We start from the raw sequence: 11,381 nt of genomic DNA on the forward strand, positions 1-11,381 counted from the left end.
TACTTCTTTTTTGATGCCAACCATCTGCCTGACTGCCTTCCCCCTTTCTTGAGCCTTTTTAGCAGTTTCCAGTAGTAATGCGGTTCATCTTGAAATTTCACTGCTGCATCTCATAAAAGGGTCACAATCTTGGTTAATGTTATTTTAGACGTAAATGCCTGAGATCAAAGCACAGGGCAGTTTGCCTATCCTTCACTACACAACTAAAAATAAAAATTAATTAGGCTCTATAATTTGTTAATTTGCTAATGACTCTTCCCTGTAAAAAGCAGTTTGACTCTGCTCAGCTTCAGTTGTAACAAAAATTTGATTTAGGCTTTCTCCTTCCTCTTCATATTCAAAATGAGTCATTCTATAGACTGAGAAGGAATCAAGCATTTTGGGGATAAAAAGTAGTTTGGGAATAAAAGGCAATTTTGGAATAAAAGGCAATTTTCCATGTTAAAGTATTCTGGGAAGCTTCAGTACCTTCCTATTGTTCCCATTCCCAAGATGTAAGAAACTCATCCCAAGCAATCCAAATATCTTCAACTCCACTTACAAAACAAATCAAAGGACTATTCTTCACCTTATAAAGGTGAAGATTCAACCCAAGATTGCTTTCATTCAGCAGCACTTACTCTCAAAGCCATTCAAATTCAGATGATGTTTACACATCTTTTCAGGAATCAGAAGAACTTCCTAAGAGCTAAGAAGGAGTGACAAAAGAGCCCAACCCCTTAATTTTGCAGGTGAAGAAACAGGCTCAGAAGGCAATATGAACTCTCTCAGCTACATAATGATAACAGCTAGGACTTATATCAAAGGCCCACAGCTTCTCACATCTTTATCACTTCCACCGTGTCTAAGCCGTCATTATACCGTAGCGGGCCTGGTACAGAAGTCCTACTTCTACCCTCCCTCCTGTGCCCTCCCCTCCCCACAAAGATCACTCCACACAGCAGCCAGAGGGACGTATCTACAACAGAGGGAAAACTAGGTCACTCCTTTGCTCAGAAACTTCCGATGTCTTCCCACCTCCCTTAGGTGAAAGCTAATCCTCACGTGGCCTACGCAGCCTAATCTATTTGTTATTATTTGTCTCTTCTATCAAAGCACCCAACACTTTCTTCGCTGGATCCTGACCCTTACAGTTCCATCCACCAGAAACCCCTTCTTCTAGACTGCCAAATGATTCCCTCCCTCCTTTCCTTTCTTCGGGGGTCTTCTCAAACATCACTTTACCAGAGGTGGCTTCTCTGACCACCTCTATGTAAATAACACCATTCCACCTCCTCTCTCTCTTTCTCTCTCTCCCTCTCTCCCACCTTGCTTTCTTTCCTATTTTTTCTAACACTTTTACTACCTGACACATTACATATTTATTTATTCATTGACTGCCTTTCCCCACTAGAAGATCAAAAAAAAAAAAATCCCTGCTGGATCCCCAGACAGTATTTTTTTAATAAAAAATTTTCTTAATGTTTATTTATTACTGAGAGACAGAGAGACACAGAGCATGAGCAGGGGAGGGACGGAGAGATGGAGAGACCCAGAATCCGAAGCAGGCTCCAGGCTCCGAGCTGTCAGCACAGAGCCCGACGCGGGGCATGAACACACGAACCGTGAGATCATGACCTGAGCCAAAGTCAGATGCTCAACCGACTGAGCCACCCAGGCGCCCCTAGACACTCAGTATTTTTGAAGTCTAAGTGCTACTATGTGCCAGGTACTATTCTAAGGAAGGTACAAGGACCAATTTACTCAGCCTTCCCAACAAGAACCAACTATTGTCATCACTGTCATCTCTGGTTCACGGATGAAGAAACTAAGGCACAGAGAAGCTTACAAACTTGTCCAAGATCACTCAGCTAGTAAACAGTAAATCCAGAATTTGAACCCAGAGCACAGGCTCTTTAACCACCGAGATGTATTGTGTCACGCTTAACTAATGACGAAAAATGACTTCAGTGTTTTTTTCCCCACACCATACTCTCAGAAATTGGGATACATTCCAGTGTGCTTTCAAAATGTCAGCAGTTTCCTATAACTGCCTAATATTTTAAACAATCGCTAAGACTCATAAACAGGAGCAAAAATGTGAGCCACAGTTCTGATGCACTTGGGTGTCTAATTCAGAGCACACAAACCATAGGACTGTGACATACACATGTGTGCAGGCAACTCTCCACACTGGACTGGGATTACCATTATTAGCTCTGGTCCATAAAGGGAAAGCTAAGACATAAAAGCTGCAGTGATGTTCCAGGACACACAGCCAGGAACAGTGGCTGGAAGGGAGCCATTGAGGGCCCCTCTGGGACTGCAGCAGGCCACACATGCTCCCTGCTTATTAGTGTAAAACACCCTGGTGACTCACACAGTGGAATGCTTAAGCCAAGATGTCACCTAATAGAGGGTATGTTGATACAGCTTTATCTGAGAAGTTACATAATCATCCCAATGTGGAAATGCCAAAAGGGAATTTGTGCCTTGGAATAAAAGAGAGATGTAGCCCTGGGAATGACTGACTCCACAAAGGATATAAGGAGTTTTCCAGTAAGAAACTTATTACCCTAGACAGAGCAGGTGACTTGTAAAAAACAGGTCGCAATGGGGGCTAAGGATTCACTATGGGCAGTTCCACTTGGTTAAGACTTAGCCAGACCCCTGCCCTAGACAGCCTCCAGTGTCCCCCAGACCGGCCCCCTCCCACAGGGGAGAAAGAGGCCTATTCTGTTATCTAGCCTCCTGGGATATAAAAGTCCTTGCTTTGAGTCCTTTCTGCCTCTTGCTTTTGGGTCAAATATTTATTTATTCAAGTCTAGAGACTTCATTATCTTTCTATCCTAGAGGGCCGAATGAATCTCCCCCTCCACTCTGAAGGAATTTTCTGAAAGAAATTACTCTCTGAAAAAAATCTCGAGCTCTGGGATACCGCTCCCACCCTCCAGTCTTCCCTTGACCTCTGTCTCCGTCGTTCCACCTGCCCCAGGACGTGACAGAAGGAAGGAGGTTGGCTGGAAGGGAGGGGCGAAAGTGTCACAAGCACCTGTCACCTGGCTGGCCCTGGTCCCCACCTCCCCAGCCCCCAGAACCTCCGCCCTCCCTCCCGCACGCCCCGACTGCGACTAGCCCGTCCCTCCCGCCCCAGCCTCCCGCCACCTTCCAATGGCCAAGGGGCAGGGCAAGCTGAACAAGCCGCGGCAGCCCAGCTGGGTCCCCGCCCTGTTCCCGGTTCCCGAGCCGGGCCCCTGCGACCTTTAAATGCCGCCCAGGGCCAGCGCGACGCGGCCTTCGCCACCCTTCTTCCTCGGGCGGCGACAGCAGCACCCCGAGGAAGAAAGCAGCCCCGACCGCGCAGCGGCAGTCCGGCAGCAGCGGCCACCTCCGACCTCCCGGCCCGAGCCGCCCCCCGCTCCCCTCCCCCTCCCCCTCCTCCCCGGCCCAGCCTGCCTGGTCGGCGCCTGGCCCCAGGCGTGCGCGCACGCGTGCCCGCCTGTGTGCGCGCGCCCGAGCCAGCCTCGGACCCGCGCCCCCGCCCGGCGCAGGACCGCCCCGGGATCCCCGCCCGCGCGCCGCGTCCCACGTTCCCCGCCGCCGCCGCCGCCGGGCCGCCAGCCCTGCACCCCGGCGCGCAGTGCAAGAAGATGGCGGGATCCGTGGCCGACAGCGATGCCGCGGTGGTGAGTGCGGAGGGGTGCACGCGAGGCGCCCCCTTCCCGCGGCCCCGCACGCCGCCGCCTGCTCAGCCTGGCTGCGGCGGAGAGGTGGCTGAGGCCCAGCCCGGCGCCCCCCGCGTGGGAAGGCGCCGGGTACCTGTTAGCGAGCGCCGGCTGTGAGAGGCAGGCCTGGGGGGCAGGCGGGGCGCCCCGGGTGCAGCCGAGGGAGCGTGCGTGGGGGCGGACGGCGGCATGGGGGTGACCGACAGCCCCCTCGATGCCGTGCAGCCGGCGGCCAGGTGTGTGCACGTTGCACGTGTGAGTGTGCGCGTGTGTGTGTCTGGGGTGCGCGCCCCGCCGCCGCCTCCGATGTCCCGGGGATTCCCCCTTGGAAATGGGTCTGGCCCGGGGGCTCCCGAGAGAAGTTGAGCGCGGCCCTGCACTCCAGCCACGTCCTTCGGGACAGGCCTGGGCGACAGCGGGTCCAGAGGCGTTTGCATTTAAAGAGGGGCCTGTCCTCCACCGACGCGGGGCTCTGGCTCCCCGGTGTGCCTCGACCTGGATTTTGATCCAGATCTGAAGGTCTGGGGATCTTCAGAAGCTTAGCTACCAGGTGGAAAGGACGGGTTTTGTTCCGGGGCTTTCTGCGGCTATTCAATGGGCTGTGAGGTGGCAGCATCTGCAGACGCTGCCTGTGTCCTGCCAAGGCTGCTGGATTCAGCCAGATCCCTGTAGGTTCTTCCCCACCCCTTCCCCTTCCCCTCTCCCGCCCCCACCCCCAAAACTAGAGCCTTTGGAAAGCCAATCTGTGTGCTTCTATTTTTAGAAACTAGATGATGGGCATTTAAACAACTCTTTGGGCTCTCCAGTTCAAGCCGACGTGTACTTCCCACGACTGGTAAGTGATTTAGTTCTGTGCTCTGTGTCTCCGCCTGTACCCATTTTCTTTCTAACTGCATTTTCTAATGAGTCAGGTCCCCAGGATCTGAGGGCTTGGCTCTTCCCCTACAGGCTGTAAACTTCCTGCTTCTCCTGTCATCCTTTGCAGATAGTTCCATTTTGTGGGCACATTAAAGGTGGCATGAGACCAGGCAAGAAGGTGTTGGTGATGGGCATCGTAGACCTCAACCCAGAGAGGTAAGACAGAGAGTCCTTGTCACGGGAAGGCTTATCAGGGAGTTACAAGGCAGCGCCCACTCTTGTTGTGGTTTATTGCCCCTCCTCCTCTCCCTGTGGCCACTGTTGCTAGTTAGAAGTGCCAAGAAAGTACCATGTTCCCATGAAAAGAATGTGTATGAATCCTAGCCATCATTTGTCCAGACAGCTATTTATATCAGAGATTATAAATATAGGCCCACATCATTTTCTCTTTGACCCTTAGGGAGGCCAAAGGATTTTTTTCTAAGGGTTTTTAAACATGGTGCTTAGAGCAAGATCTGTCAATGTAAATGGCAAGCAGACTTTACAAGATATTATTCCCCTGGTCAATTTCTGGGGCTGCTTCTGAGAATTCTGAAATGGATTAAGGTACAGATGTGTGGGTGGTTTGAAGTATCTGACATCCCTAATATCAGTCCTTTTGCAAAGCCTCCTTTAGGTATCAAAACGCCTGGCTTGATTGTAATCCTCCTTCTCCATACGTAGCCCAATTCCCTGTGTAAAAAGTGGCCCATTAAAAGCAAACACACCCTGAGAAGAAGGAGCAAGTACGGGGGCCTGGGTCATTGACAAGTGTTGTCATGGCCAACCCTGATTAATGAGGTAATTTTCTGTTCAGCTTTGCCATCAGCTTGACCTGTGGTGACTCTGAAGACCCTCCCGCCGATGTGGCAATTGAACTCAAAGCTGTGTTCACAGACCGGCAGCTACTCAGAAATTCTTGTATATCTGGGGAAAGAGGTGAAGAACAGTCAGCAATCCCTTACTTTCCATTCATCCCAGACCAGCCATTCAGGGTGAGTACCTCGAGTGCCTCAATTCTAACTGCTGGCAGGGTGATGATGCTGTTCTCCTGCAGTGTATGCCAAGAAGGCTTTAAGCAGCCAGAATTTTTGCATGTCCAGGAAATTTGTCACCTGACGGCGAAAAAAAGAAAAAAAGATCAAAAGAGCTCTGTTTGCTGATAGGAATTAATACCATACTAGCTTTTGGCTCTATTTAGCTGGTACATTTAGTAAATAAACCCATGTCTGGATTGCTAAGAATAAATACTTTTCTATGTAGTACTCAACCTAGTACTGGGAACGTAATCTATACTGGCCCCGAAACACCTGATTAATAAATAATAATAAGTGCTAGAATTTTCCTCAACCTGTAAGGAGCAGTAAGCCTTATTGGTTGTGACCTTTTAAAGAATATAGTGATGATCTTTTCATTGTTTCTTGTTGCTTTTGCCTGTACGGCCTGGTCCTGTTTCTGCCTCTGAGTTAAGTAGCCTCAGTGTGTTTTATTGCCACAGGCTGTGTGGCTGACAGACTCCTTCTCTTGGGCCTACATGAGTATAAATTGGCTCTCCACTATCTCGTGGGCAGGAAGCACAGCCCAAACTTCCCATCCAACCAAGCAATATGAGTAGCACCTTCCTCTATGAAGGCCAATGCCAAGAGATACAAGTAGTGTGGGTAATGTGTTAGGAAAGGATTTACTGAACTATCAGTCCTGGTGATGAAGTTGTCTGCATTATACCTTGTTAACATACATCACAATAATGACAACTCAGTTAAAAGCTCCCTGTTGCGTATAAGCCTACTAAAAGCACAGCTATCCTTAACCTGTTGCTCTTCATCTAGAAATTTACAAGGGCCTTATAAAGAAGTAATGGGAGGAATAAGAATCCACGACGTCTACATCAGTGATAGAATCGAGATTGTTGTTCTCATCGTAGCCTGGGGAAGGCAACCCTGTCCATGTCCCGTGCCCTCCCCCTTCTCTAGAATGGTAATGACCCCTTAGACTCCTCTTGACTGTGACAGGTTTTTTTTCTTCCTTTTTTTTGTTTTTTTTTGACTGTGACACTTTCTCAATGATGAATCTTAATGCGTAGCTCATGAGTATGAGTAACCAGAGCTTCTGACGGCCAAGAATATAATGCTCCCCAACAACCAAATTGAAATGAAATCAGCCCTTCTTGGTGATACAATTTTAGTAATAATATGTATTAAATGTGACTAATATCACATATAAAGTCTCTTCTTGCATGGGAGCCACCAGTGCTTTTAATGAATACATAGTACAGAACCAATGATTAAAATGTATGGTGAATTACTTGAGGAAAAGAGGAAGAAAAAGCTTTTGCCATATGGAATCAGCATTTCTGTTTAGCTTAACAAAGCCTTGTTAATTACACATGGTCCAGGGTTAATTACCTCCTCTCTGCTGTAGTGTTTACCATGTTTGAGTGTCTAGACTGTTATTACATGCTACTAAGGGGGTTCCGGCTCTACTTTGTTAGGGTCTTCTCTGAGGGTAGGACAGAATTGTGCAGGGGATGGAGGCACCTAGGTGGCTTCATCAGTTAAGCATCCGACTTCAGCTCAGGTCATGATCGCACAGTTCATGAGTTTGAGCCCCTCATTGAGCTCTCTGCTGTCAACAAAGAGCCTGCTTCAGATCCTCTGTCTCCCTCTCTCTCTGCCCCTCCCTCTCTTGCTCACGCTGTCTCAAAAATAAATATTTTTTTTTAAAAAGAAAAAAATTGTTCAGGGGATGACAGTGGAGACATTATGTGTCATATAAAGAAATATATGCTACTTTATGTCCCTTTCTGGAGTACGAGGAGAAGGGAGAAATTAAAGCATGAATAAATCTTTAAAGGATATTGAATAGTATAGAGCAATGGTTCACAAAGTGTGTTCCTCATTCCAGCCATGCCCGCATCGTGTTGGAACTTGATGGAAATGCAGATTCTTAGATCTTACCCTCGACCTACTAAATGGATAATTTGGGGGGTGGAGCCCAGCAATCTGTGTCGTAACAAGCCTTCTGTATGAGTCTAGTACACCCTGATGCTTGAGAACCACTGAAGATGGTGCCTTTCTCTAAAATGAAGTATTATTTATTTGTTTTCCCCAGCAGGGTTCAGTGAAATTGTGAATTGAGATAGATGATGATTTAAAAAAAAAGAGAGAGATAGATGATGATTTTGTTTCTTCCAGGTGGAAATTCTTTGTGAGCACCCACGTTTCAGAGTGTTTGTGGACGGACACCAACTTTTTGATTTTTACCACCGCATTCAAACGTTATCTGCAATCGACACCATAAAGATAAACGGGGACCTCCAGATCACTAAGCTTGGCTGACACTGTTGAAACCACCTCCGTTTCAAATAGGATCAGGTGCCACGACTATCTGACTGTTGGTCTGGAAGAAGTGTCCTAGCAAGATCTGGAGACTTAAAAAGAAAACAAAAACAAAAAAGCAAGCTTCCCTGTCTCTTCTTTCTGTGCAGTTTAGACCCAAAATGACAACTTCAGACTGTGGTTTGCCCTTAGGAAGCCGTCAGAACAAAGACACCGAGCCATTATTTCCAGAACCAAGTAATACATTTATGCTGGATTTTATTCAGACTAAACGGACATGGATTTGTGATAATTTGTGATTTGGTAGCAAGTTATTCATCTTTTCAAAACAAGGTGATACTTAGAAACAAAAGTGCTAAAGACCTAAAACAACACCACCACCAACAAAGACGGTACACCGAAATCAACTCATTTCTGCACTGAAGTGGGATCGTGTAGCACAACCAACATTTTAGTCAGGGTATTTACATAGAATGTAGGTTGTTCGAGGTTTGGTTGGTTTTGTTTTTTTGGTTTTTTCTTCTTTTTTTTTTTTTGTTTGTTTTTGCACAACATAATTGTTAATTCAGATTTTGAAAGCTTTCTCGGAGTTATTTATTTATACTCAGTGTATGTATTAGGGAATGATTAATGTCTCAAAAACAAGTTATGAACTTTTGAATGTACAAATATCTTAGGTCCAAAGGGGAAAATTACATATTACAATCATGAAAGAATTGTATCTTCCATACCCCTAAACTTAGGATCTCTTGATATAAATTGCTGTAAGTGCTTTTGGGAAAACTTGGCAACATTTCGATGAAACTGCTTTTCAAGTAATCGACGATTACATGAATTCTATTTACATGACTTTTTCTCCTTACTGTGAATTAGCACAGTATTGGCTTCCTTAAGACTAATTAACTACTTTTTCCTAGATCTTTATAACAGCTCATTAAGTTGTTATTAAACTGATTGAAAACATATAACAGATGATTGCATAGACAATTTTTAAAATAACTGTTATATAAACTTTTAAAAGTATACTATGAAAATGATTCTGGAATGCAATGTAAAGCAGAAGCAAGTGGCCCCAAATAACTTACTTGGAAGTAATTTATATCAACTTAAGCTGTTAGCTCATTGTATTACTTTTATCATGTGACCCTCGCCAATGTCCCTAAGCAATGCCTTTGGAGCTTCAGAGGAGAGGATGCTTCCCGCTGTGTTGGCTGTGCTGAGACATTAGGATAAGAGGGGATCCGGATTAGGAAATGATCCAGTTAGTTTATCTGGAAGGTTAACTCCCAGAACTCCAGGTCTCTTGAGCCCAGCCAATAGTATGAATGCTTCCACTTAAGCTGGAAGAGTTTCCGTGCACTTGTGGAACTGATCCATCCGACAGCAGAGCGTCATCAGGAGGAGCCTGCAGTACTGTAAATGTCACCACGCGGCAAGGGATGGTCGGAGTCCTGGGCACTGGACGTCACAAAGTGCATTGGCCCTGGAGAGAAGGACCCCTGGCATTGCTTTGGTCAGGTAGTGGGGAGGACTGAGGGATGCTGGGGTGGGGGTGTATTTATATATAATTTAGGTTTTGTTTGTACAGCATACTGCATCATGTTATGACACGTCCTTGCCCTGCTTTGCTTTGGAGTTTTTTTTACACAACATGCAGAGACACGGAAGTGGCCACGTCATTTTCACGTGTCGAGAATGTAGACAGTGTTTCAGTACCAAAGTCTTAAGAAAAAGCAACCTAAAATTGTGAATTTTTTATAGGTGATGTATTTGGGTTCTTCTCAACTTTGAAACTGTTTAGCACAGTTCCACTGTGTTATAGAAGAAGATACTTTATCCAATGAGACTGGCTGAGCATTGAAAAGCTTTATGTACCAGCTGACTTAATCAGCCATATTCAGCCAAGAGGGCTGTTCTGTGGCTCCAGGTATTTTCAAGCCTGTGATTAACTTCTCGTGGCTTCTCAAGCCACTAGATTTTGAGGAGTGTTTGTACAGGCATTTAGAGGGCACCCTGAACTGTATTTGTAGGGGTTTTGGTGGAAGACCCCCACAGGAGGTTTCCTTTGAGTGGCTGTCCATCCCCACGCACTGCATAATTCAGCAGAAACCAGAGGAGCTGGGTGTGTTGATTGGAAATGACACTGTTCTCTCTACCTATCGGCTAACTGCTTATCGGCCAAGCCCTTACGCGGCTTAGTGTGAAGATGCACTGTTAACCCTTCCTTTCTCTGGGAGGCCAGTGGGAACCTCTTGGTTAAGCCTGTTGGAATTAATCTAAATGATGTGATGGTTTGATTCAGGTATAACGAAATTAGCAGGGGGGCTGTGTTCATCATTAGCTGGAAACTGGAAACAGTGTTCTTGCCTCTCATTGGCATGTGAGGTATAAGGTGGGAATTCAGGGTGGAAAGTGCAATTTAAAGCTTCACAGGAGAGCATTTGGGTGTGTAAGGAGTTATTTCTGACCAGAGCCTAATTTTGCAATATGACCAAAACCAAGGAATATAAATAACAGTCAGGCTCTGGGGGAACGAAAGGCAGGCTTTAGACAATCTGTCCATTTCTGCATCAAAATTGAATTGAATGTGTATATCTACTTAAAAATTAATAGAAGTGACTTCTCCTTTTTGGGCTGTCCCAGAATTGTCTGAAAAATACTATTTTTTTAAAATTTGAAACCCCATTTCGAATCTTGCCAACCTCAGTTCAAAACCCCTAAGAGATCACTCTTGGAATTGATGGTGACTTGTTAAAATGGCAAATCCTTTCATTTGTACTAAAAAATATATATATCCAAAAAGAGGGAGGGAGCCCTGTGGCCTTGAGAGAAACAGCCTTGGCATTTTCCGGCATTAATGTAGAAATAATGTTCTTATGATCACATATTTTCAAGGAAACACTTTCTTATTTACTGCGTGGTGTAAAATGTTGCTAAATGTGTTCTTACATTATTATGTCACTGCTGAAAGTTATTTGCACTATAATAAAGGAATTTTCTACAAAGCGGTTTCTGGTTTGTAACATGCTAAATTTGGCACCAGATATGATGTACTTAGTATAAACCAAACGGTATTAACAGTGTTCCCTCACTTTAATATATGCTCCAAGACCACTTGTTCACATGTTTCCCACTTTGATAAACTGATCAAGGGAAGGAAAGTGCCTCGGAGACCTAATGAGTTTATGTTGTGTGTACAATGGGTTTTCTTTTTAAGTATAATTTATATACAGTAAATTCACTTTGATGTACAATTCCACGGGTTCTAACGCATGCATAGATTCCTGTTAACCACCACCTCAACCAGGATACAGAATTGTTCCATCACCCCCCAAAATTCCCTTGTGCTATCCTTTTATAGTTAAATTTGTCCCTCACTCCTAACCCCTAATCAGGCAACCACTGTTCCATGTCCCCTCTCTATAGTTTTGCCTTTTCCTGA

General features: G+C 45.7%; 1 protein-coding gene across 1 annotated transcript; it reads left to right on the forward strand.

Annotated features, from left to right (window-relative positions):
* The first annotated feature begins 3,551 nt into the window (after positions 1-3,551).
* LGALSL (galectin like) lies at positions 3,552-10,944 on the forward strand. The gene is made up of 5 exons (XM_030310700.1): positions 3,552-3,665; positions 4,468-4,539; positions 4,690-4,778; positions 5,419-5,596; positions 7,796-10,944. The coding sequence occupies exons 1-5, from the start codon at positions 3,630-3,632 to the stop codon at positions 7,937-7,939; spliced, it is 519 nt and encodes a 172-aa protein (XP_030166560.1). The 5' UTR covers positions 3,552-3,629; the 3' UTR covers positions 7,940-10,944.
* The last annotated feature ends 437 nt before the right edge of the window (positions 10,945-11,381 follow it).

The sequence above is a fragment of the Lynx canadensis genome, chromosome A3, assembly GCF_007474595.2.
Source record: "Lynx canadensis isolate LIC74 chromosome A3, mLynCan4.pri.v2, whole genome shotgun sequence".
Lineage (NCBI taxonomy): Eukaryota > Metazoa > Chordata > Mammalia > Carnivora > Felidae > Lynx > Lynx canadensis.

What these genes read in the sequence shown, in the direction of transcription:
- LGALSL (XM_030310700.1), top strand. Translation starts at nt 3,630, where the DNA reads ATGGCGGGATCCGTGGCCGACAGCGATGCCGCGGTG. An exon ending in ACGTGTACTTCCCACGACTG is followed by an intron (nt 4,540 to 4,689) that starts GTAAGTGATTTA and finishes CATCCTTTGCAG; the next exon opens with ATAGTTCCATTTTGTGGGCA. An exon ending in TCCCAGACCAGCCATTCAGG is followed by an intron (nt 5,597 to 7,795) that starts GTGAGTACCTCG and finishes TGTTTCTTCCAG; the next exon opens with GTGGAAATTCTTTGTGAGCA.